The sequence below is a fragment of the Mandrillus leucophaeus genome, unplaced genomic scaffold, assembly GCF_000951045.1.
Source record: "Mandrillus leucophaeus isolate KB7577 unplaced genomic scaffold, Mleu.le_1.0 Scaffold552, whole genome shotgun sequence".
Lineage (NCBI taxonomy): Eukaryota > Metazoa > Chordata > Mammalia > Primates > Cercopithecidae > Mandrillus > Mandrillus leucophaeus.
In genome coordinates this window covers 1,923,690-1,948,590 of record NW_012105942.1, presented here as the reverse complement: position 1 = coordinate 1,948,590, position 24,901 = coordinate 1,923,690, and the positions used below count along the sequence as shown (strand labels likewise).

Below are 24,901 nucleotides of genomic sequence, written 5' to 3'. Positions count from 1 at the left end.
GAATCAGGATATGTGTAGGGTCTCAATATCCTTCTACAAATAACTTATAAATTACTAATGGAAAAATATTGTCTTTACAGAAGAGAACCTTATGAACACTAACGTCACCAAGTGATCAAATCTGGCATGGATTAGTGATGGCACAAATGAACATCATGTGCTTCCAAATATGAAGCGCTGAGGACAAATGTCACTAATGTAGTGTCCCTGCCAAAAATGCACTGTGTTAATCCAGTCATCTGGAAATGCCGGACAAACCCAATTGAGGGACGGTCTACAAAATAAATGACCTGGACTCCTCAAAAGTACCAACATTATTTGTTAAACGCTGAGGAACTGTTGAACATTACAAGAGACCAAAGAGAAAAAAGTAATACAATGAATGATTCTCTTCCAGATCCTAGACCAAAAAAGAAAATATCATTAAAAAATAGTTGAAAACATGAAAAAAATTGATAGGTTCATAAATTAGATTATTTGTAGCATCGTACCGACATTAAACTTACTGTGAGTTAATGTCCTTGATCTTTGCACACTGAAGTATTCAGCGTTAATGGGCATGATCACTACAATGTACTCCCAGAAGTACAGGGGTAGAAATAAAACTATATATAAATGTACATACTGAGAATGTTAATTGAGGTAGCTGGGTAAGGGTTATAAGGAGTTCTTTTCTTCATACTATTCTTTTTAAAATAGAAACAGGGTCTTACCGTGTTTCCCAGGCTGGTCTTGAACTCCTGATCTCAAGTAATTTGCCCACTTCAGCCTCCCAAAAGTGCTAGGATTACAGGTGTGAGCCACAGTGCCCGGCCTATACTATTCTTGCAAACTTTGTGTACATATAAAATCCTTTCTAAATATTTTGAAGTGTAACTAACTTTATTGCTTACTTTTTCAGATTTTTAAAAATAAAACAAGTTCATTGTAAATATAGGCTCCATACTCAAAGTTATTAAGTAGATGTACCAAATCCTCTATAATTTCATGATCCATTAAATCACTGGTATTCATTCATTCAAAATGGCTTTACATATACATATTTCTTTTTAATGGAATAATGAATATGCAAAAGGAAGATATAATATTGCACAATCTCTGTGTAAAAAATATAATTTTATTAGCTGGACGTGGTGGTGGGGACCTGTAGTCCCAGCTACTCGGGAGGCTGAGGCAGGAGAATCACTTGAACCCGGGAGGCGGAGGTTGCAGTGAGCTGAGATCACACCACTGCACTCCAGCCTGGTGACAGAACGAGACTTCATCTCAAAAAAAAAAATTTTTTTTCTCTTTTTATTTTTATAACAACAATTTAGCCACTTTCAGGCCAACTCAGAAGTAATGAGGAAATCCAGGGTTATTAAACTCCGTTCAGGGTTGTAAACATCCACCATCTGTCTTCCTATTGTGAGTTCTAAATTCCAGGTGATCTTATTTAGTTTCCCGGCCATGGTGGGGCAGGAGAACATTGATTGGAAAAATTGTCTCTATATGAAGAGTATTAACGTTGTTGCTGTGTATCCGGAAATAATTTCCTATTTGTGTCTTAACTTGCAGCCTCTCTGTATTGCACACTTTGCACTGCATACATCTTTGACCTAAATTCTACATGTGAAGAAACTATGTTAAAAAAAATTCAGTGAGAATAAACTAACATGTCAATTGGTTGTAATTAATAACCATAATTCAATTGAAATTCTAATAGAAATAGAATTTGTATTCCTTGAAGCTCAGGTCACAAGATTTTTCATTAGCTACAAAGCCTGTGTCCCTGGATGAACTTATCTTTATATCAGAGAAGAATCTGGAAAATTGCCAGTCTAGCAACCCCAAAATTGACCAATAGTATTGCCCCTGAAATAATTGCTGGGATCTCTTTGGTTCATAACTCTATTTTGAAAATTCAAGAAATACATACAGAGAGTTTAAAAAAACAAAAACAAAACAAACAAAACTTCAGGCAGTACAAAGAGCAAAACATAAAATGTTATCTTTTTTTCTCTTTTTTCTATTAATTCCTGCTTTCCCCAGCCCAGATTTTATTATATAAATTGGGGGCTGACAAACTACAGCCCAGGGACCCAATCTGGCCCTCTACTTGTTTTTGTAAATAAAGTTTTATTGGAACATAAGTGATATGGTCTGGATCTGTGTCCCCACCCAAATCTCATCTCGAATTGTAATCCCCACGTGCTGAGGGAGGGAAGTGTTTGGATCGTGGGGGCAGTTTTCCCCATGCTGTTCTCATAATAGTGAGTGAGTTCTCATGAGATCTGATTGTTTTATAAGTGTCTGGCATTTTATCTGCTTACACTCACTCCGTCCTTTCGTCCTTTCGCCTTGTGAAGAAAGTGCTTGCTTCCCCTTCTCCTTCTGCCGTGATTGTAAGTTTCCTGAGGCTTCCCCAGCCATGCGAAACAGTGAATCAATTAAACCTCTTTTCTTTATAAACTACCCAGTCTCAGGTATTTCTTTATAGCCGTGTGAAAGCAGACTAATAGAACAACAACTCTTATTTCTTTTTTGTATTATCTATGGCTGCTTTCTTGATGCCACAGCAGAGTAAGTAGTTGTAACAGAGATTGTATGGTCTAAAAAATTTACCATCTAGTCCCTTACAGAAAAGTTTGCTGACCCCTGAAAAATGACAGTAGACTACATACATTGTTCTACCACTTGCTTTCTCACTTAACAATAGTGATACATTCAAGATATATATAGATCTACTTCTGTCTTTATAGAGGTGGAACAATATTTGCTTAAACAAATTTCATAATTTGCTTAACCAGTCTTTTAGGTTGTTTTCTGTGTTTTGCTATCATAAAAGATGTCATTTTCATGCATTTGTGTCAAGCACATCTGTTGGGACACTTTTTACAGGTAAAATTACAGCGTAAAAGTTCTGTGCATTTTAAATTTTAATCAGTATTGCCAATCAAATACAAAAAGTTTTACAACAAAACTGATTCAGAGCTGATTCAGTTCCCAAGTGAGACATACTTCTTTTGTTCTCCCTTTCGTTTAGATAATTCTGGGCAGAAAAATATATTCAAAGATTCTGAGATAAAACATGTAATAAGGAAGGTATAATCTGTCATGAGATTAGAGTTTAAAAATCCAACAAAAAAGGGAAGGTGTAAGATAGCATCATCTCTGTGTGAAAAATATAACTTTAATATAATACATATTCATAGAAATGAAAAAGAGAAAAGGGAATGATAAAAATTATGGCTTTTAGGGGACTTAAGGAAAAATAGAAAACTTTATTTTATAATTCTCCAGAAAAAATCATTTACATTTTTCCAAAATTACTTTATACAGTAAATTATACATTAAGTAGACATTATTAAGTTAAATAGTAGTTTCAAATGTTGGTAAATATGTCTTTAGTTGCAAAATTTCAGAGACAGGCTGCGCTTTATCCTGATAGAAGTCAAGCCCAGTGAGAAGCTCTACATCACGGACCCGGGCAATGTGAGCTGTAAATCTTTCTTCAACCCAAAGAGCTTCCGGTTTACCTTCCTGAAAAAGAAAAGCACAATACTTTCTTTTTCACAAGGTGGTACTTTTCATGAACGGAAATATTTTTATTGCTTAGAAGTTGTCTTTTTGCCGATGATATTTACCTCCTTAAATCTTAATTTGATACAGCTAAATTTAGTTTTTAAAATAAAAAGAAAAGCACAAAGTATACCATAACTAACATAGAACACAGTAGTCAAAATTTATCCATTTTTATGTTTACTTCAGATATAAAATTTTTAATGAAATTAAATATTGCAGATGAAGTTAAGTCCCCAGTGCTCCTCTGTTCAGAACTAAACATCCTTATATCAGGGTGAATCCCAGTCTGTTTTTTCAAACTTTTACTGTACATCACTATACAATATGTACTATTGATGAGTTTTTAAACTTATGTTAATATTATAAGTGGTATTCTACAAATTTTTTTATTCTGTATTAATGTTTGTAATCTATAGTGATATATCTAGGTCTTGTTAAGTGACTTGTTCTTAGCTGTGGTTTGATATTTCCTCATTTAAATGCAGCACAATTAAAATTTTCATTACCTGTTGATAAAATTTTTATTATAAATAATGCTATAATAAATAACTTGGTATATGTCTCCTGTGTTCAAGAGCATGAGTTTCTAGGATATATTAATAAAATTGCTGGGCCATAGAGTACATTCAATTTTTTTTTTTTTTTTGACATTGTCACTCTGTCACCCAGGCTGGAGTGCAATGGCGTGATCTCAGCTCACTGCAACCTCCACCTCCCAGATTCAAGCAATTCTCCAGCCTCAGCCTCCCAAGTAGCTGGGATTACAGGCACCCACCACCACACCTAGCTAATTTTTTGATATTTTTAGTAGAGATGGGGTTTCACCATGTTGGCCAGGCTAGTCTTAAACTCCTGATCTCAGGTGATCCACCTGTCTTGGCCTCCCAAAGTGCTGGGATTCCAGGCATGAGCCACTACACGCCACCGAGTACATTAAATTTTAACTTTATCAGATATTAAACCCAGCACTCCTCAAAGTCTTCATACCAATTTGCAGTTCAATAGGCAGTGAAAGATAATTCCCGTTTCCCCACATCTTTGCCAAACCATGGGTGTAAAATAGTGTTTTATGCCATTTATATTTTATTATGCTGACTATTGTTATATTTGTGCATCTTTTCAGTTATTTCTCGACCGTTTTATTTTTAATTTTTTTTACAATATGAAAGTTAGTTCAATAATTTAGAAACATGGGTTTCTATCACATTCTTTATTCTTTATTATAAAGAATAATTTTCTGGTATTCTTATGATATTGCTAAAGTTCAGTTAACTTTTCACATAATAAGAAAGTTTCAAAGTTTGTTTAATCAGATTACTGTATTTTCATGATTCTCATTTGACTTCGACGCAGTGGTTTACTTGTTTAAGTATGCAGGCTTAATACAGATAGCCACTATCTGAGCCAGAGGAAGTGTAAGAGGAAATACTTTTTGTTCCTAACCTCTAAAGCACTTGTGTCAGATTCACAAAGCGAGCTAATATTAAAAAAAAAAAAAAAAAAAAAAAAAAATTCACTATGTTAGTTTGAGTTCATTCTTTCAATGGGAGTCTAATTCAAAGTCTTTCTATTCTGCCTTTACTATTGCCCATTTCAGTAGCACCTAATATCTTTGATCACTTTTTTCCATAACGTTTTCTCCCATTTGGTTTATATGACTCTACTCTCTCCTGACTTATTCGGCATCCATCCAACTAAATGTTTACCCAGCACCTGACAGTCTTCCCTCTTTTAAATTTGCAGGGAAATGACCACAAAGCATAGCACAAAACTATACTTATGCAGAGACGATGCTTAAGGTATTTAACACTGAGTAAGTCGCTGGCACCAACTAATCTGAACAGAAGCCAGCTGTAGACAACTGCCCTTGCTGCACCAGTCCATGCCAACACAATAGGCTACACAGTTTTATGAGCTATATTTGAATATACTTTGATTTAATATATGTGTGCAGAGGGGGGTACGTGTGTGTGTGTGTACAAATGACCTGTTACAGAATTAAGTGTATTGTATATCCCAAAAGTACAACTCATTTTTTGAGACAATATTGATTTCAGCATTTTTCTGTCCTGTCCACATTCTTATTCTCTCTCCTTAGCCACTACAGTCCAGTGATTGCTGCTATCATGCTAATGCAACTACTTTGTCAATGACGACCTCACTGAATGGGGTGTCCTCAGACTTTTCAATTAGTTAACTACCCCAGGCTTCTGAAGTTCCTCCTTTGTTATCCATAGTTGTACTGTTTACTTGTTTGATAATACCTTCTGTTTCCTCAGATTACTATACTTCCTGGAAACATAGACATTTTCCTCAATTTGATTTGGGATCTTTTCTTTCCACTTTCTCCCCTTTGGCAATTGTATTTCACACCCATGATTTAATCCCAAATCTAGATCTGCAGTTGTGATTTCTCCTCCAAGCTTCATATCTATATTTTCCATATCTGCTGAGTAACTTACAAGGAAAGTCACTTGAACTCATGGCTACATTCTCATTTATCTGACAAAAATTTAACAGTACAAAGATGACAGGAGGAGGGAAAAGGAAAAAGGAGGGAAGAAAAGATGAAAGGAACAAGGAAAGGACAAAATAAATAAGAAAATATGATCTAATTCCTTACACCAAGTGTGGGATAAAATTGTGAATCTATCATTCCTATAGCTTGATCTCAGTTCCCTCTAACCTCTTAATAGTGGGAGTACTTCTGTACATTGTGTAATTCAAATACTTGAAGTACAGAGTTTTCATACAATGCAATGCTTAAAGCAAGCCATCTATTTTATCAGGTGCATCAAAGCACAATTACCTATCCAAATGCTATTGGAAATATTGGCTGGTTTAGACTTACTAAGAAACAGTTTGTGAATGTACTCTACTTTCTGGATGATTTGCATGTAGGAGATCCAATTTCACTCTCTATTGACTACTTTATTTTATTTTATTTTAAGACAGAGTCTTGTTCTGTTGGCCAGGCTGGAGTGCAGTGGTACGATCTCCACTCACTGCAACCTCTACTTCCCAGTTTCAATAAATTCTCCTGCCTCAGCCTCCCGAGTAGCTGGAATGACAGGCATGCACCATCACACCTGGCCTAATTTTTGTATTTTTAGTAGAGATGTGGTCTCACCATGTTGGCCAGGCTGGTCTCGACCTCCTGACCTCAGGTGATGTGCCTGCCTCGGCCTCCCAAAGTGCTGTGATTACAGGTGTGAGCTACTGCGCCTGGCCTCTATTGACTTTAGAATGTAACTTTATCATAAGATATGATTCCTTTGTAATAGCCACCTTTTTTTATATTGGGAAGTCTTAGGGTTTTATATAGATTATTTTCTTTTATCTTTACAAACTTCATAAAAGAAGGTGAATATTTTATCCTTATTAGATATAAGAGATGAGGAAACTAACATACTTACCCAAAGAAACCAAGTCATTCACTGAACCCAGGATGTCCAACTCCAAAATCCATGTATTTAAGTTCTATTTTATACTATTTCTCATATATCCTCCTAAATATTCAACTAGTCTGTCAAACTGAAGACCACCAAGAGCAAATCCATCCTTCTCAAAACAAAAGATTATCTGTCGTATACATTTCCTGGTTAGTCATGCCCTGGATTTTTAGTCATCTTTGCCTCTCTCTCATCTTGCCTTTTCCTTACCCATATCTAATTGACAGCTACTCTTATTAACTTTGCAAACTCTTTTATAATCATAGCTTGGCTTAAGTTTGCTTTATACTCATTGCATTTTGTCTCATAATTATCTGTATAGATGTCACATTCTTATTACTATACTGCAAATTCCTCAAAATCTTGGATATGTCCAATTTATTACTGATGATGTCCTATTCAATAAAGATGATGCTCTATTAATTTGGAGAGATCACTTCTACTTTGAATAATCAAGGAAAGCTTCATATTATTTGCACTTTACCTTGACTCCCAGGTGGAATTTTTAGCAGATGAAAAAGAAGAGAATTATAGAGGAGAGAAGAACATAGGCAACAGTGAGGAGGTAAGCAAACTCAAGATGTGCTCAAGTAATTTCAAGGGCTCCAGTTGGCCTGGAACATTAGCCTGGAAGGTCAACTGAGGGTAAATTGTGAAGAGACTTAAGTACAGGCTGGAAGTTGTTTTTGTTTGCTCCTTTGTATTTTGTTGTTATTGTTCAGCATAATCAAAAATTTTGGGGTGAGAGGCTATGGCAAAATATAGACTAAATTTTAAGATGAGTAAGTTGGTAGTAGTGCACACTGACAGATGAGAAGAGAAGAGGAGACCACAAATCTACTTAAGATTCATTTTCAAGAGTCCTAATAGAAGGTCAAAAGGGCCCAGACCAGGGATAGCAAATGTTTTTTTCTTTGTGTACTCATTGTAATCACTCCATTATGTCTACCTAGAACCTCTGTAAGAACGAACAGTTTAATCCGGATTTCATGGTAGAGTACCACACCATATCAGTCATTGATGTCTGTCATTGGAAGAGGAAGTAAAGAATAATGGCTTACCCTTGTCTCAACCAAATAAAATGCTGACAGGAAAAGTAGGAAGGGATTCAGTTCAACAACATATCCTGATAGTTTCCTGTTTAGAAACTCTTCTTCCTCATTTTAAGAATAATGAGTGGCTCACTATTCAGCCTCTAAACTTGGCCACCTTCGATAAACAATTTAAACACTCAAGTAAAATCGTATCTGCATGACCCAACTGAAATGTCACCCTCCCTGTCAGGAAATCATTCTCCTCTGAAATCCTACTATAGCAGTTTATCTGTCCCTCTCTTACATCACTTATCTCTTTCTTCTAATGTTTTCCTGGATTTCTAATTGTGAGTACCTTCTATAGTGCACAGCATGGTGAAGGCACTCATGTGTTGAACAGTGTTGAACATCTGAAAGATATAGATGAATCCCAATTGGCCTAGATGCCAAGCTTTAATTCTCAGGCTCTAATTGCCTATGGGACTTTCCATATCAATACCCATTTCCACAAATTTAAAATGCCTAGCTTTAGCTTATCCTATCTACCAACCAAAAAGTTCTCATTCCTAACTTTCCTCTTTCTGCCTTTTTCCCAATTACCAACATTCAAATCTGATTCATCTTTGAGTTTCCTTTTGGGGTGGGGGCTCTTGTATCCAATCAGTTACTAAATCTTCTTCATTCTTCATACCCACCCTCCATGGAAGACTCTTTGTAGTCTTCTCAATATACTCAAATTCTATCCATCCTTCGGGCACAGCCCTACTTACACTTTATTTTATGAAATCTTTATTGATCATTCCAGCCAAATGTGATTTTAATTTCAAATATTAAATCCTTTTAACATTGTCAGTTGATCCCAACTTTGCAACCTCTTTTATTTTTTAGTTTTTAGAATAATTCTTGCATTGTTGACTGACTAAATTGTGTGTCTATATCTCATATATAAATTGAAGTTGTATATGAACTCTTTAAAAGCAGGGACAATGTGTTCCTCCTTTGTGCATTCTAAAGAGTTTCTATCATGATACTGTGTGCTTAATAGGTACTCAATATATTTGTTGAATGACTTCAGTAAAACCTAAGTTCCAGGATACATATTTTTTCTATAAGGAATTTATATGCAAGTTGAATTAACTACTTACATATAATCTGCCTTGATCCAAAAAGGATTTTGAGGTAGTCTAATAAATGATGTTTAAAAAAAGAATGTTACTTGAACTGTGTGTATTTGTGTGTGCATGTGTATAATCAATTTCACACCTCATGGCTCAAGTTGATGGAATTTTTACATGTACATACTCATTCAGAAACATTAATTTAGTGCTAACATTGGGAATAACTTTAAGATTTGTGACCAGAATAAAAATAAGTTCTGGTGTTTCTATTACATAGTAGAGTGGCTGTAGTTAATAACAATGTATTGTATATTTCAAGACAGCTAGAAGAGAGGACTTTGAGTGTTATTACCACAAAGAAATGATAAACGTTTAAAGTAGTAGATATGTTAATTATCCTGATTTCATCAGTATACAAAGTATGCATGCATTTAAACATCCCACTATACCTCATAAATACATACAATTGTCATGTTATAAATAAAAAAAGAAAAAAGAGATTAACAAGATTTCATCTCTTTCATTCTTAGTGAATGTGAATAAAACATATAAATAAAATACATGAGGTATACATATGTTCAACTATGCAGATATATGTTTAAATTGATATTAACTACATAGAGATCAATAGTCTAAGGAAAAGCCTAAAAATGAAGTATTACAACTTTTTCCATGAAACACTTAAGAAAATACATTTTAGAGTCACTTTTATGAGAGCCCAAAAGAGCTCTGACTCATTTTCTCATGTCCTGGACCCTCCCAAAGCATACTCACAGGACAGCTTTCCACGTTGGTAGGTCGGTGAGGGATGATAAAGGGTAGGACGTCCAGCCACCCAGGGCAGTTTTCCGGTGTGTGGCTCTTGTTTTTACAACTGGTCAGCACCACAAAGTAGTGCGTTGGGATGGGAATGTCAGTGTTCGCTATATGTCTTACAAAACATAATTGAAAACATGTTTTGATGTTATTATACTTTTGCTTCTAAAGGTGATAAGTGTGTTTACATAGTTTTTTCATATATATGTAAAATAAGAATTCATATAATTCTAAGTTTGACAGCATTTTACTATATGCTAGGTACTTTTTAAATAACTTACATGCAAAGTTTTAGGTGCAAAATCTGACTCCACCAAAGGAATACAAGCTGGTATAAATATGCAAATATATATATGAAAAAAACTATGTAAAGACACACACACACACACACACACACACACATATATATATATATCTACTTCTAATGGTACTTTGGATTTTTTTTTTTTTTAATAAAGATGGTTTCTCACTTTGTTGCCCAAGCTGGTCTTAAACTTCTGGGCTCAAATGATCCTCCCACCTCAGGCTCTCAGTGTGTTGGCATGACAGGCATGAGACACTGCACCAGGTCAGTAAATGTCTTCATATAGTTTTAAAGAAATGCCAAAGTAAAAATATAGTAAAAGAAAGTAATAAATAAAAACCACAAAGTCTTACATATTTTTTACTCCCATCAGCCAGAATAGAGATTACAGCAGAAGTCCAAGCTTGGTCATTCTAACATAAAAAAATATTAGACTACAAAAAAAAAAAAAGAAAAAAAAGAAAAAAAAGAAGCAGAGCATGATATTCTGCCTCCTGCATTTCCTCGTTTTGTTGACTTCATACTTCACAGTAGTGTTTACTAATACAGCAGAAGCTGAGAATGAAGGAGCCCAGATTCCACCTCCAGCCGTGCACTTCCACAAAATGTTTGGACTTTCACTCATCTTCTAATTCTATCATTTACTGAGTTTCCTCAGCTTTCCAAGGATGTGATTCTGTGCTATCAACTTCACAGTGTAGACATGGGGATAAATCCATACAACTGATATGACAGTACTTTGGTTTCAGATAATGAACATGAAAGTGTTTTCAAAAGTTTTAAGTGCAAAATCTGACTCCACCAAAGGAACGTGAGCTGGTATAAATAGAAATGTATTACCGTGATTTAGAACATGGACTCAGAGCCAGGCCGTCCAGGTTCATATTCTGGCTTTACCACTTATTAGTTGCAGAATTTACATAAGTTGTTTAACCTCAGTTTCTTTAACTCTAACTGGGAGCTAATGGAACCTAACTAGGGTATCTTTGCGGTTTAACTGATGTATATGTGAGTTCTTTAAAAAGTACCTAGCATATAGTAAAATGCTGTCAAAGTTAGAATTATTAGAATTAAGAAATTGTGAAAGAAAGAGCCAATACTGAAATATTGATTCAGTATTCATTCAACACTGAAATAAAGACATGGTGAAAAAAATAGAAAAAGGCCACACACTTAGTAGTCATAAATGTTACTTTATCAGAAGGTACAGGTAGAAATCATTGCTTTACATAATCTAGGCTTAGTATAGTTGTTTAGTATGGTCCTTCATATGTTTTGAAAATAAAGAGAAATGGTAGATGAAACTTCTCTAAAACTCTATTACTGTGCTCTGCATTCAAAACTAATTCTTAGCAACCTGTTATGACCAGGCTTAGTACTACAATGTAAAGTTTAGTTAGGACTAGTTCTCTGCATCATGAAATTTACCTACATTGTCTCCTGGGAAATGCTTTTTTGAATAGTTCACTATTCTTGTAAAATTTACCTTAGTCTTTACATGACTTTTCACTATTCTTGTAAAATTTACCTTAGTCTTTACTTGACTTTTTTTTCATGTATTGTTGGATTGGTTTTATATTCACTGATAGTACATCAAGTTTTCTCTACCTCCTTAGACTTTACAAAATGTCACGTTATCTTTGCCCATTAATTTAGCAATTTTCCAAATGACATTTTTGCTAAACTTTTCCAGGAAGTGTTCTCTTTGCCCCTTAATTTAAATTTTTTGCAATATAAGTTTTTTCCTAAATATTTAGGAAAATATTTAGATTGAAAATAGTCAACAATAACATTTGTCTATGAATGTATTATGTAACATTTAAAGTATTAAACTTTACTTAAAATATTGGAATTTCCCCTCATGAGACCTATTGATAAATCAAAAAGTCAAACACTTACTTGGTAATTTCCTCTGGAGCATCAAAATGGCCATCATAATTATAATCAAATATTGGTCCACTAACCACATTTACTCCATTTCTTTCTGTGGCGTGTTTTATAAGAAGAACACTGTGGAAGTAGTCCCACATTTCTAAAAAAAATAATAATAAAGTATTTAAAATGTCTACTTCAGTCGAACGTGACAATATTTTCTATTATAGACAAGTACATTTAAATAGCATGAAATTCTGCTTTAATCATTGTCAGTGGTGATTGGGTAATTCTCCAGAACAGGCTTCACAAGCAAAAATAAACAGCTACATTGATGACAGCTTTTTGTTGTTGTAGTTATAGTCTTGAAATTACAGTTAAATATGCCTCCAAATTTCTCCCTAGGGCTGAGTTGCTTATGGGACAGCGAGTGTTAAAAATAATCAGAACACATATGTTGCCTGATTAATTATTACTCTGGGGATGAACATTTACCTTTCATTTACTTTTAGTGAGTGGCAGTAATCAAATTAAGGGTTAAAAACAAATTATCAGAATTCTAGCAACAAGTCACTCAAAGTCAAAGTTGAAAAGAATCTATGTGAGGGATCCTTCCTGTGCCTATATTTAAACCATTAGAACAAAATGACCTTAATATCAGGAACAAATTGCAATTAAAAAAATGTGTTTAGTTTGGAAGTTCAGGGAGTCACTTAACTATTTTAAAATTAATACTCTAAATACATACTTACTTCTGAATTCTTCATACATAGGTACCAAATTGCTCATAATTAAAGCATCATATTGGCTATCAGAAGTTCTATTGATGGCTGCAAAACAAACGGATCTTATTAGATCTAGCTATAAGAGAAAATATGACATACTGCACAATAGGGCTATTACTATTACATATTAATATAAATTTATTAACAGTCAAAGCACAGAAATAGTACTTTCTAACAGAAGTCATTAATAATGCAGGCAGTTTTATGTCTGTAGTGGGTTGAAGTGTGATCCAAAAAAGCTTCATCCAAGTCCTAACCATTCCTTTCATCCCTGTGAATATAAACTTATTTGGAAATAGGTCTTTGCGGATGTAGCTAGGAGTCTCTAGATGAGACGATCCTGGATTTAGGGGTGGACTGCAAATCCAGTGACTAGTGTCTTAATAAGGAGAAGGAGATTTGGGAAGAGGAGAAACACAGGGGAGAAAGTCTTGTTAAGATGGAGACAGAGGTTTGAGTGATACCAGTACATGCCAAGGAATGCCTGGAGCTACCAGAAGCTGGGAGAGACAAGGAAGGATTTTCCCCTAGAGCCTTCAAAAAGAGCCTGGCTGTCAACACCTTGACTTTAGCCTTCTGATCTCCAGAACTGTGAGATAATACATTTTTGTTTTCACTCAATCTTTTTTGGTAATTTTTCCAGCAGTCCTAGGAAACAAACAGAATGCCAGATATATATGCGTAGCTATTGGATGTGCAAAAAATAATGTTATTATAGATAGCTGTTTTCCAAAATAAAATTTTCTGAAGAAAATGAGTTTTTACTTGATAGAGACTGATATGGTTTGGCTGTGTCCCTCTCAGTCTCATCTTAAATTGTAGCTCCTGTAATTCCCACGTGTTGTGGGAGGGACCCGCTTCGAGGTAACTGAATCAAGAGGGCGGGTCTTTCCCATGCTGTTCTCGTGATAGTGAATAAGTCTCATGAGATCTGATGGTTTTATAAAGAGGAGTTCCCCTGCACACACAGTTTCTTGCCTGCCGCCATGTAAGATGTCTCTTTGCTCTTCCTTCGCCTTCCCTAATGATTGTGAGGCATCACCAGCCATGTGGAACTGTGAGTCCATTAAACCCCTTTTCTTTATAAATTATCCAGTCTTGGGTATGCCTTTTTTAGTATAAGAACTGACCAATACAGAATCTGCTGAAGGGAACACCACAAATCATGGGCTCTCAGGATTTATGGCTGTGCTGTCCAGCACAGTGAGTGTTCACAGCGAGTGTGCTCTGGAAGCAGACCGCCCAGGTGGGAACCCTAGCTCTGCTGCTCACAACTGCACCCCTCGGGCAAAGTGCTGCATCCCTCTGTACTTCGTCTCATGGCATCTGACTCATAGAATTATTGTGAGGATTAAAAGCTGCAAACCTATAAATGTTTATTCAAATCCTTTTTCATTTAATTTCATTTTGGTAAGAATACTTAACATGAGATCTACTCTGTTAACAATTTTTTAAGTACTGTTGACTCTAGATACAATACTGTACAGAAGATCCCCAGAGCTTATTTATCTTGCTTAACTGAAACTTTATGCCCATTAATTAGGAACTCCCCATTTCTCCCTCCCCCAGCCCCCGGCAACCACCATTTCACTCTCCGATTCTATGAATTTGACTATTTTAGATTCTGTAATATATAAGAACATAAATGAAACTTGAGGACATTGAGTGAAATAAGGCAGTCACAGAAACACAAATAGTGCACAATTCCACTTATATTAAGTTTCTATTATAATACTTTTTATACTATAGTAAACTATACTTGGATATCTTAACTAATTCTTTTTTTTTTAATTACTATTGAGGCAGAGTCTTGCCATTTTACCCAGGCTGATCTCGAGCTCCTGCACTCAAGTGATCCTCCTGCCTCAGCCTCCCGAGTAGGTGGGATTACAGGCATGCACCATCCTGCCTGGGTAACTAATTCTTCAATGAGAGGCCAATGAGTAGACACCAAAAGACACGAAGAAACAAGTAGCTCTTTTTTCTTAAGATTTCACATGGTGTTTATAGTTCTCCGACTCCACAAAAAGCCTCTTCTACCTTTTTAACTAAGCCCTGAAAGTTGGAAAGGCAATCAACATAACATTACCTCTGTTTTAGAGGAAAATAAGAACCTGCTACTAATAGAACTTCTATTTTTAATAAATAATTGGAATTTATACTGGAGAGTTAGAAGAGAGTTTCATTTTATCCTTACTATTACTATTTTTTTTTTTAACTGACAAGGTCTTACTATGTTGCCCAGGCTGATCTCAAGCTCCTGAGCCAGTGATCCTCCTGCCTCGACCTTCCAAAGTGCTGGGATTACGAGCATGAGCCACCATGTCTGGCCGTATCCTTAATTTTTTGAGACAAGTTGTTTAATTATTAATTTTATTCCTTGTCAGGCAAACATTTATGTATTAACCAATATCTTATGGCCTAACAGACACAATTTTATACACCAATTTCAAATATTTTATTAATAAAATGTTGCAACTTTTTTTTTTTTTTGAGACAGAATCTCACTCTGTCACCCAGGCTGGAGTCAGTGGCTCAATCTCGGCCCACTGCAGCCTCCGCCTACCAGGTTCAAGCCATTCTCATGCCTCAGCCTCCTGAATAGCTGGTACTACAGGTACATACCAGCAAACCCAGCTAATTTTTCTATTTTTAGTAGAGATGGGACAGGGTTTCACTTATGTTGGCCAGGCTGGTCTCGAACTCCTGATCTAAGGTGATCCACCCACTTTGGCCTCCCAAAGTGCTGGGATTATAGGTATGAGCCACCGCACCTGGCCTGTTGCAAATTTTTAATGTTTATCACAGGGCTTACATAAATTTGTTACCCCTGATTGTACCTAGATACATAAAACATATCAATTTATTTATCCTAACTCTGTTAGGAATTTTAAATTGATAACACTACTTGCTTTCATTAAGCCTTTTTGCCCATTATAAATTTCAGAATCTTTAAATTACAAATCTCTAAGAAGGTGAAATTGTTGAAAATCTCATAGGCAAGTTAATAAAAATGACATTTCCTGTTGCACAGGGAAGTGGCTTGAGTTTTAGGAAAATCACACTAGCTCTGGCAGGTTCCCAAAAGAGATCCTTTCTGAAAACAACAACAACAAAAACTTAAATTTCATTTGGCTGCTTCACCTGCAGTTTAAAACTGTTAGCCCTACAGCATGAGCAACAGGCCAAAATTCCAGCCTGATTTCTTATTTTATTTTATTTTATTTTATTAGGTGATCTTCTCTGTATCATTCCAATTTTAGTATATGTTCTGCCAAAGCGAACACCCAGCCTGATTTCTTTTCACGGGCACAGCTGTATTCTCCAGGCAGACCTTAGCTTGGGCAGGAACCAGAAGAAATGGGTTTTTAAATGTTTGTGTCCTTCTGCAAAGAATCTTCAGTTTTAAAATTAAACTTAAACCTGCCGAGCTCTCTAAACATCTGGGCCAGATGAGAGCTGCTGTGTGGGTCCCACTGCAAAATGTCTTAGTCTTTATTACAGCCGCTGTGCTGCTCTGGCCAGCCACAACCACTGGAAGTGTCTCAGGCAGCTAGCTTAGCCCAAGCAGGTAGTTTTGGTGGGGACTATATGTTTAAGGCATATGCCCACATCCAGCTGATGAGAGCTTTCTAAGCGACTGCTCTAAAAAAGAGTTCTACTAACCAGGAGGATAGAGGAAGCCGTGGGTGATATTCTCGTCTGCTAAATAGAAAGAACATTTTTGGCTCTCAGAAGGAGGAACCCTGACATCAGCCCGCAGACAGTCTGGGACAGTGGGAGGAAGAGGCGATGTGTCTCCCTGTTGAAAGAGAGAGAGAAAAAAATTACGCCCACAATCGCGGCTCACCCATTGCCTTATATGGTTTGTCACTTCCCTAGAATGTTTTTCATTTAAGCTTTTCCTATTTTCTTAGTGAATCAGGTCTAGGCAAGCAATGGGAATGGATGTCTTCAGCAGTGTTTTCTTCTGTGGTTCCCTTCTGGTTAAGGACATCAGGAGGGCAAATCAAATACACCTCGGAAAAAAATATTTGCACAATGAAACCCGAATTGAGAGGAGAGGAATAATGGGAACTATTCCTAAAAACTAAAATCTTTTTCAAGATCTAACTTTTTTGTGGTGATATATATTGTACTTGTAAATAAAAATTGAAAGTAAAATGTATTTACTTTTAAAATACAGATATAAACTAAGTATTAATATATTATTCTTCAGCTGTTCAAGAACTTTTTATCAACCTAAGATTAATTCAAAGAAGGTGTAGTTGTCTAAACAAATTAGTTTTTAATATAAATAAACTTACAGCCATGCTTCATTCCTCATGAAATATAAGAATTTTAAAAATAATTTCTTAGGCCCGGCCGGGCGCAGTGGCTCATGCCTGTAATCCCAGCACTTTGAGAGACCAAGGCAGGCGGATCACGAGGTCTGCAGTTCAAGACCAGCCTAGCCAACATGGTGAAAATCCGTCTCTACTAAAAATACAACAATTAGCCAGGTATGGTGGCGGGCGCCTATAATCCCAGCTACTCTGGAGACTGAGGAGAATCGCTTGAACCCGGCAGGTGGAGGTGAGGTGAGACTGCGCCATTGCACTCTAGCCTGGGTGATGAAGCAAGACTCCATCTGAAATTAACAATAATAATAATAATAATAATAATAATGATGTCTTAGGCCAGGCTTGGTGGCTCACGCCAGTAATCCCAGCACTTTAGGAGGTTGAGGTGGGCGGATCACTTGAGGTCAAGAGTTCAAGGTTCAACGTAGTGGAATCCCGTCTCTACTAAATATACAAAACTCAGCCAGGTGTGGTGGTGGGTGCCTGTAATCCCAGCTACTGGGGAGGCTGAGGCATGATAATTGCTTCAACCTGGGAGGTGGAGGTTGCAGTCAGCTGAGATCGTGCCACTGCACTCCAGCCCAGGCAACAGAGCAAGACTCTGTCTTAAAAAACAGTAATAATTTCTTTGTAACCTTATTTAAAGACTAGTACAATGATTTATTTACCAAGGGGACATCCTATAAATGTGCTGCCTAACTTATTTAAGGTAATACTATATTATGTGGTCATCATATTTTGATTAGCATATAATCGTGGGTAAGTGAACATTTTACTATTTGTTTATTTTTCTCAGACATTTTGATTTGTATGCTCTCTACTGCCTATAATGGTTATCTTTCTTAATAAAACTTGAAATAATTTATAAAAAAAAATGAAGGTTAAGTTAAATTAGGATGACCTTCCTTTATTCACTGCACTGTGCTGAAAGCAAAATTAGCTACATTGTCTAAAACCTCTGAGTTCAATTCACAAAGGAAGAGGCAACATACACTGTGTGCTATCTTTGTAGCCAGGAGAGCACCATGCTGAGGTATAGAACAGGTGGGAGCTGAAGATGAGAAAAGTCCAGAAAAAGCAAGGCAGAGACTGTACTCCCTAACATAATACAAAGCTCTAGCTAGAAAAGATACAGAAGTTGAGAAAACTTCTCAACTTGATTGAACACATACACTTACCTTGCTCCCTTCTAAAATTCCATTAAGAGGACAGTAATAATGAAAACACGTAAGAGATGACAGGGAATATTCAGAAGCTGGAAATCAGATAAATAATAATCTAATTTAGTAGACCAGTAAACACTGACTACCAAGAGCTTATGTTTGGGGAAAGCACCAAGAACGTCCTACTGTAGAACCCCAGAAGGGTAGAACTTGGAGTCCTAAAGACAGGAGTTTGCATAAGGCTGGAAATAGAGGACAGATTGAAAGTCTGCAAAAAGGGCTAGACAGTATGTTTACTCTCTGGAGAGTTTAAACCAGAGGGATGATCAGACTAAAAGACACAAGGCACAGCCAAGAGCAGGTGCACCATACTGAAAACAATTAGATTAAATAAAACTATATGCTGAATAATAAGATTCCCCAATCTCATTGCCCATTTAGCCTGAAAACTTTATATGCTGAGTCAGATTAGAAGTATCCTCTCTTTGGAAAACAACCAGCCTGAAAGGAAACTAGATACTGTCAATTTGGAGTCCTCAACAAAATGGCTGGTTCTCTTCCTGATCAACCTATAGTGAAGCTTATAGACTGGAAAGACCCAGCCATAAAGTTTAGTGCCTAATTCTTAAAATAGAAGATGACAGCCAAGGACCACTAGACATTGGGGAATAAGGGAGAAGAAAAAGAGACAATGTGGAAGCCAGAAGAAAACTCTTTTCTCAGAGAGCTGAGAGTATATATGGCATCCACAAAGAAGGAACAGAGGCAATTTTTAAAAAGGGAAAAGGTAACAGAAAGAGCTCTTGGGATTTCAAAATACAACAGGCAAAAGAAAACACTCAATAAGATCTAGAGGATGAAGTTGCAGATGTGACTCAAAAGGTGGAATTAAAGACAAAGAGATGGGAAAAATAGGAAAAATTCAAACACATTAGAGAATCAGACCAGGAAGTCTATTTTTTTTTTTTTTTTTTGAGATGGAATCTCACTCTGTAGCCCAGGCTGGAGTGCAATGGCACAATCTTGGCTCACTACTACCTCTGCCTCCTGGGTTCAACTGATTCTCCTGCCTTAGCTTCCCAAGTAGCTGGGATTACAGGCATGCGCCACCATGCCTGGCTAATTTTTGTATTTTTAGTAGAAACAGGGTTTTGCCATGTTGACCAGGCTGGTCTCAAACTCCTGACCTCAGGTGGTCCGTTTGCCTCAGAGTCCCAAAGTGCTGGGATTACAGGTGTGGGCCACTGCGCTTGGCCTGTCTTACTAATTTTGAAGAAAAATTATTTCTAAAATTCTGAAACCAGCTAAAACACTAATTAAGTATATAGGCAGAGTAAAAACATGTTGAGACCCACAAACTCTCAAGAATATCTCTTCACCTTTTTCTTTCTCAGGAAGCTCCTGAGTGATATAGTCCACCAAAACAAGAAGTACACTAAGAAAAACGAAGACCTTTGTGCTAAATGAGTTGGATGAGTTCTCACCATTTATTTCACTCTCCTTCAGGTGGCAGAGCTGGAAAGCTAAAAGCATTTGTTTATATTCTTTCAAAAACATATCATAGTATACAGTTCTAAGTGACCAGGTTTCTCCACTTGGTATAAGGGCCACATAAGTATGTTGTAAAATTGGAGAATAAGGAATAGTGACTGCTGACCAAGTTGGTCCCATAGACACCTGGTATATTGCGAGTTTGATATTTCCTAACACACATCTTTATCGTTGTACTCAAACATTTCACATTAGTAAGTTTTATTTGAAGAAATATACAGTATATAAATGTAGCCCTATATGGATTTTCCATAATGTTAGGAAATTGAGATGCTTAAATTTAACAGTTAAAATTATAAAAATGTTAACAAAGAAAGTCTATTGTAATTTTTAATGAGGCTGTGGCTGTAAAAGTTGTGCTTAAACAACTTAGTTGGTCAAAATATTTATCATGTTCTCAAAGTAGGTTAGACTTTGGGCTGGGGGAAATCAACTGGGATAGCTTCAGCCAGAAGTACTAAAAACAAAAGTCACATTTTCTGCTAACCGAAAATCTTGAGATTTATTTCTTACATACCAAACTTGAACCCTCAAATAAAAGTGCATCAATATTAGGAATGAGGATGTGGCCTCCTTTATCCAGGCAAGATTTTGCAATAAGCAGCCCTCTAGAAGGATGGAGGGGAGGTACAGGAAGGTCCTTTCTATAATAAAGAAGGCTTTAGTGAACCACCACCACCACCACCCCACACACATAAATAGCTTCAATCCTGCCATCCTGTCAGAGTTCCCTGGAATTTTTGAAGCAACAGGACAGAAAGTCAGGAAAGCAATAAATAGAATTCAGACACTCAGATAAAATATTAACTTCTTAGCTCTCAAAATATTTCTGGAGAAGTAAAGGATGAGTATAGACAGGAACGTGAGCTGCTTGTACTTTTAGTCTGGCATTGAAACAAAGTAGAACTTGAATAGAGTATAAAATTATTTCTATTGAAGTTACAGATGCTTCTTACCTGTAGGCTGAATGTACAAGCTAAAACCTACTTGTTTGAAGATTAAATAGTTACAATTTTGCCTTACGGTAAGGATAATGACTATGTATGTTTTAAATTATTTGGTTGTATGATTTATTTTCTACAGGGAAAAATAATTTTTTCATAGTTCAAAAATGTTTGCAACACACAATAATGCTCCTGTTTTAAAGACTCACAAAATAATCTTTAGAAACAAGAAAAAAAGGCTTTTTAACATGGAAAGATATGGGAGTTATGTGTGTAGATTGACAGACATATAACTATAGGTAGGTAAATAGAGAGAGAGATACATAGATACATAGGGGGGGAGAGAGGCATTTTTCAAAGTACACTAGATTTCTACTCTGAAAAATTTGATTTCATATTAAATTCTGAAATACCTATTTTAAACAATAATCACAATTCTTGCTCTCATTTTCAGTTTTTCACCTAGCAACAGAAACACTAGTTCATATCTTCCTTCTGAACAGGCCCAGAAGCAAAATCTATGTACATCCTGACTAACCTTAATGGTTTTGAATCAGCTGTTCTAGGACCATGATTTCAAATCACAACTACTTCCCCAGAACTCTTCTGAGATAACAACAAAAATTACAAAACCCACCAAAACCACAGAAAAACAAAAGCTCCACAAATCTTAAAGGCTCAAGCCAATTGGGTCCATGTTCTGAAAAGTGCTTATTTAAAGTCTGATTTTTTGAAACACAGAGCTGATTTACAACATTTTTATGTGAATCCCAAAACATCCTTGTATGTAATTTTCTTGAACCACAACACACTAACAGAGTAATTTCTGAATTAGAAAGCAGAAAATTGCTAGAATTCCATCCTGTCACATGGAGGGAGAAATACACAAGTATTTCTGTGGGATCAGTGAAAGGACAGGAACTTTTGGTAACAAAGAAGCTAGTTTTAAAACAATAACAAAGAAGAATTGTACTAAACTCCTAGCCTGAGCCCACTTAGAATCTCTCCGTCTTTGGTTTCCGCCGAAGCTCATAAAAATTCAAGAATGCAAGACAGCAGGGAAAAGTATTAAAAACATAAACATTCCCTTTAATGCCACACAATCCCTCATACTTGGAATTTTCAAAATAGAAAATTAAATAATAGGACTGACCCTGAGTGTGCCACTCCTCTCGAAAACAGTAACAAAATAGAAGTTATTTTAAGGAATGTTGTATGTTGAAGAAAATCATGAATTGAACATTGTGCATATTAAGAAAGTAATGTTGCCACCAACCATACATATGAACTCAGGTAACTGTTGGTAAAATATTTTCCCACATTGGCAAACAAACATTAGTACTGTTACTAGTGACCACAATTGAACCATTGACAGCAACAGAACTGACTTTCAGAATATACAAAGTTTTAATTAGTAGTAGGAAAATACACTCATTTTTCTCCAAAAATTTTGAATTGGAATAGGAAGAGTAGGTAAACCTATGGAATCAATATTTCCTTTCCATAAAAGAGGTGGTACTCTTAGCAAAAACAGTAATAGTTATAAGTTTGTCATCAGTCTCTGGATCTAAAATACTAAGATTTTCTCTACAAAAACAGCTCCCTGATTATTTACCCGTGTGGTTGGTGGTATAGCTTTGTCATTAAAAGTCTAAAAATAATGGTTGTGGTTAATTCATTCAATGCATTTCATTCAATAAGCACTTACTGGGCAATTCTGTTGTGCTGAGGATATATTAAATAAAATCATCCCTGCCCCAGAGGAGTGTTTGGACTGACTTTTGGCATACTTTAAGTTTTGTTACTTTTTTTTTTTTTGAGACGCAGTTTCACTTGTTACCAGGATGGACTGTAATGGCGCAATCTCGGCTCACTGCAACCTCCACCTCCCGGGTTCAAGCGATTCTCCTGCCTCAGCCTCCCAAGTAGCTGGGATTACAGGCATATGCCACCCCGCGTGCCTAATTTTGTGTTTTTAGTAGAGATGGGGTTTCACCATGTTGGTCAGGCTAGTCTCAAACTCCTGACCTCAGGTGATCTGCCTGCCTCGGCCTCCCAAAGTGCTAGGATTACAGGCATAAGCCACTGCACCTGGCCCTAAGTTTTGTTTTAATTTACATTTTCCTTATTGCCATTGAGATTCAATTGCTTGGTTCCTATCCTTTGTTCACGTAGTAACTAAGATGCTTGTCATTCTGTTGTTGATTGGTGAAAATTTTTTAGCTATTCTGAATCAAATTACTATTCTGGATACTCATAACTTGTTTCTTATGTGCAATGCAAATATATTGTTCCATCTACAACTTTGTTATTTTGTCATACATTAATGTTTATGTAGTGTAATTAATCAATTTCCTCTGCATTTTTAATGTTGTTCTTGTCTCCCAAGAAAGCCTTCTCTATCCCAAGATCATAAAGATATGCACAAAGGGAACATGGACTTGCTATTCCTATTTAGGTCTACAAATTCACCAGCAATTTAATTTTGTGTGTGGTGTGAGGTAGGGATCTACTTTTCTTCCTGAAGGGTAGCCAACTGTCCTGGTACTACTTAGTGCAAGAGAGTTTGCCAGACAGTGAAGAGGGCGGGGGCTTTAAACAAGTGGACCTCAACCTTAGCCTGGAGATCTCTGACATAATGCATTTGTCCATGTAAGTCTAGTCTGACTTACTAGAGTTCCAGATCCTTCAGAGAAGAACTATGCCTTATTCACTTTGTGCCTACTATAACACACAGCAAATAGTAATGCACTTGTTAAATAATCAAATAAATACAAAGCCCTTTATAATCTAGTTATCATCACCTTCTATGTGCACCCATGATGTATATGGGGAATGTTAAATGAATAGTATTCCTCCGTACTTCTGTTGCTTCTGTTTAAAATGTCCTTTTCTACCTTCCTTACCAATTGGCCAGTTGGCCTGTAAACATTTTCCATTTTCTCTAGGCAAAATACAATGTGTTCCTCTTTTGCACCCATGTAGCACCTATAAAAACCTTTATGTAATACTTGCACATTGTCTTACAAGCTATAGGCCAATGAGTTCCCTCCCTCTGAATCTCTACTGCAAAACAAAATTCAGTTCTTAGAACATGAAAGGATTATAAATATTTCTTGCCTGCATGGATCAGTGGACTCAGGAACTTACCAACTGAGGGACTGTGTATGAACTCCACATGGGCATCCTCATAGCTTTTCCAAATCCACTGACATATTCCCTGTGGTAAAGGAGACAGTTGTCCACGTTCTTCTGCAGTACCCTAGGCCTCCCAAATGGCAAATTTACTTTCACTGTTGCTGTTACTAAAATTAAAATAACATAAAATAAAAAGATTCATGAAATTAGCAAATGCTTCTTTGCATGTAATAACTACCCATATAATAACTACCACACTCTTATGGCTTATTATATGACAAGTACTCTTAACAAATATTTTACATATTTAACCTCTTTCAATTCTTACAACAATCCTATGTGTAATTATTATTAATAATAATAATAGTGGTGTTACTACTTAATTTTACAGATTATAAAACTAAGGTTTAGATAAGTAAGTTGGCCAAGCAAGAGCCTAAGCAAGGATCTGAAGCCTGCCCTCTGTGATTCCTTATATTTTACAGCTCAGAGGATGTACATGAAGAGGTAAAACCTTCAAAGTCAAAAGTACATACTTGGTAACAAAGATGACCTACTTTAGTAATTGTCATAGGGAAGATGTTGGAATTTTATAAACTTATGTCTTAGAATGTTTATGTCTTTCTAAAACGTATACGTTAAAATCCTAATCCCAAAGGTGATGGTATTAGGAGGTGGCACCTTTAAGAAGTGATTAAGTCATGAGGTAAGACCCCCATGAGCAGGATTAGAGCTTTCATCAAAGAGACCCTAGGGACACCTTCACTCCTTCCACTATATGAGCTCAGAATGAGAAGAAGGCCATTTATGAAGAATC

General features: G+C 36.2%; 1 protein-coding gene across 2 annotated transcripts in view; it reads right to left on the bottom strand.

The window, feature by feature from the left end:
* Positions 1–2,900: 2,900 nt before the first annotated feature.
* Positions 2,901–24,901, bottom strand: part of ENPP3 (ectonucleotide pyrophosphatase/phosphodiesterase 3) — a 106,106-nt gene continuing 84,105 nt past the window's right edge. For both annotated transcript variants that reach the window (XM_011998037.1, XM_011998036.1), the window contains 6 exons: positions 24,097–24,251; positions 16,612–16,747; positions 12,913–12,990; positions 12,188–12,320; positions 9,943–10,099; positions 2,901–3,522 (listed from right to left, as the gene is read on the bottom strand). In XM_011998037.1, the coding sequence (XP_011853427.1) occupies positions 3,352–3,522; positions 9,943–10,099; positions 12,188–12,320; positions 12,913–12,990; positions 16,612–16,747; positions 24,097–24,251 (830 nt within the window). In that variant the 3' untranslated portion in view covers positions 2,901–3,351. The remainder of the gene's footprint in view (positions 3,523–9,942; positions 10,100–12,187; positions 12,321–12,912; positions 12,991–16,611; positions 16,748–24,096; positions 24,252–24,901) is intronic.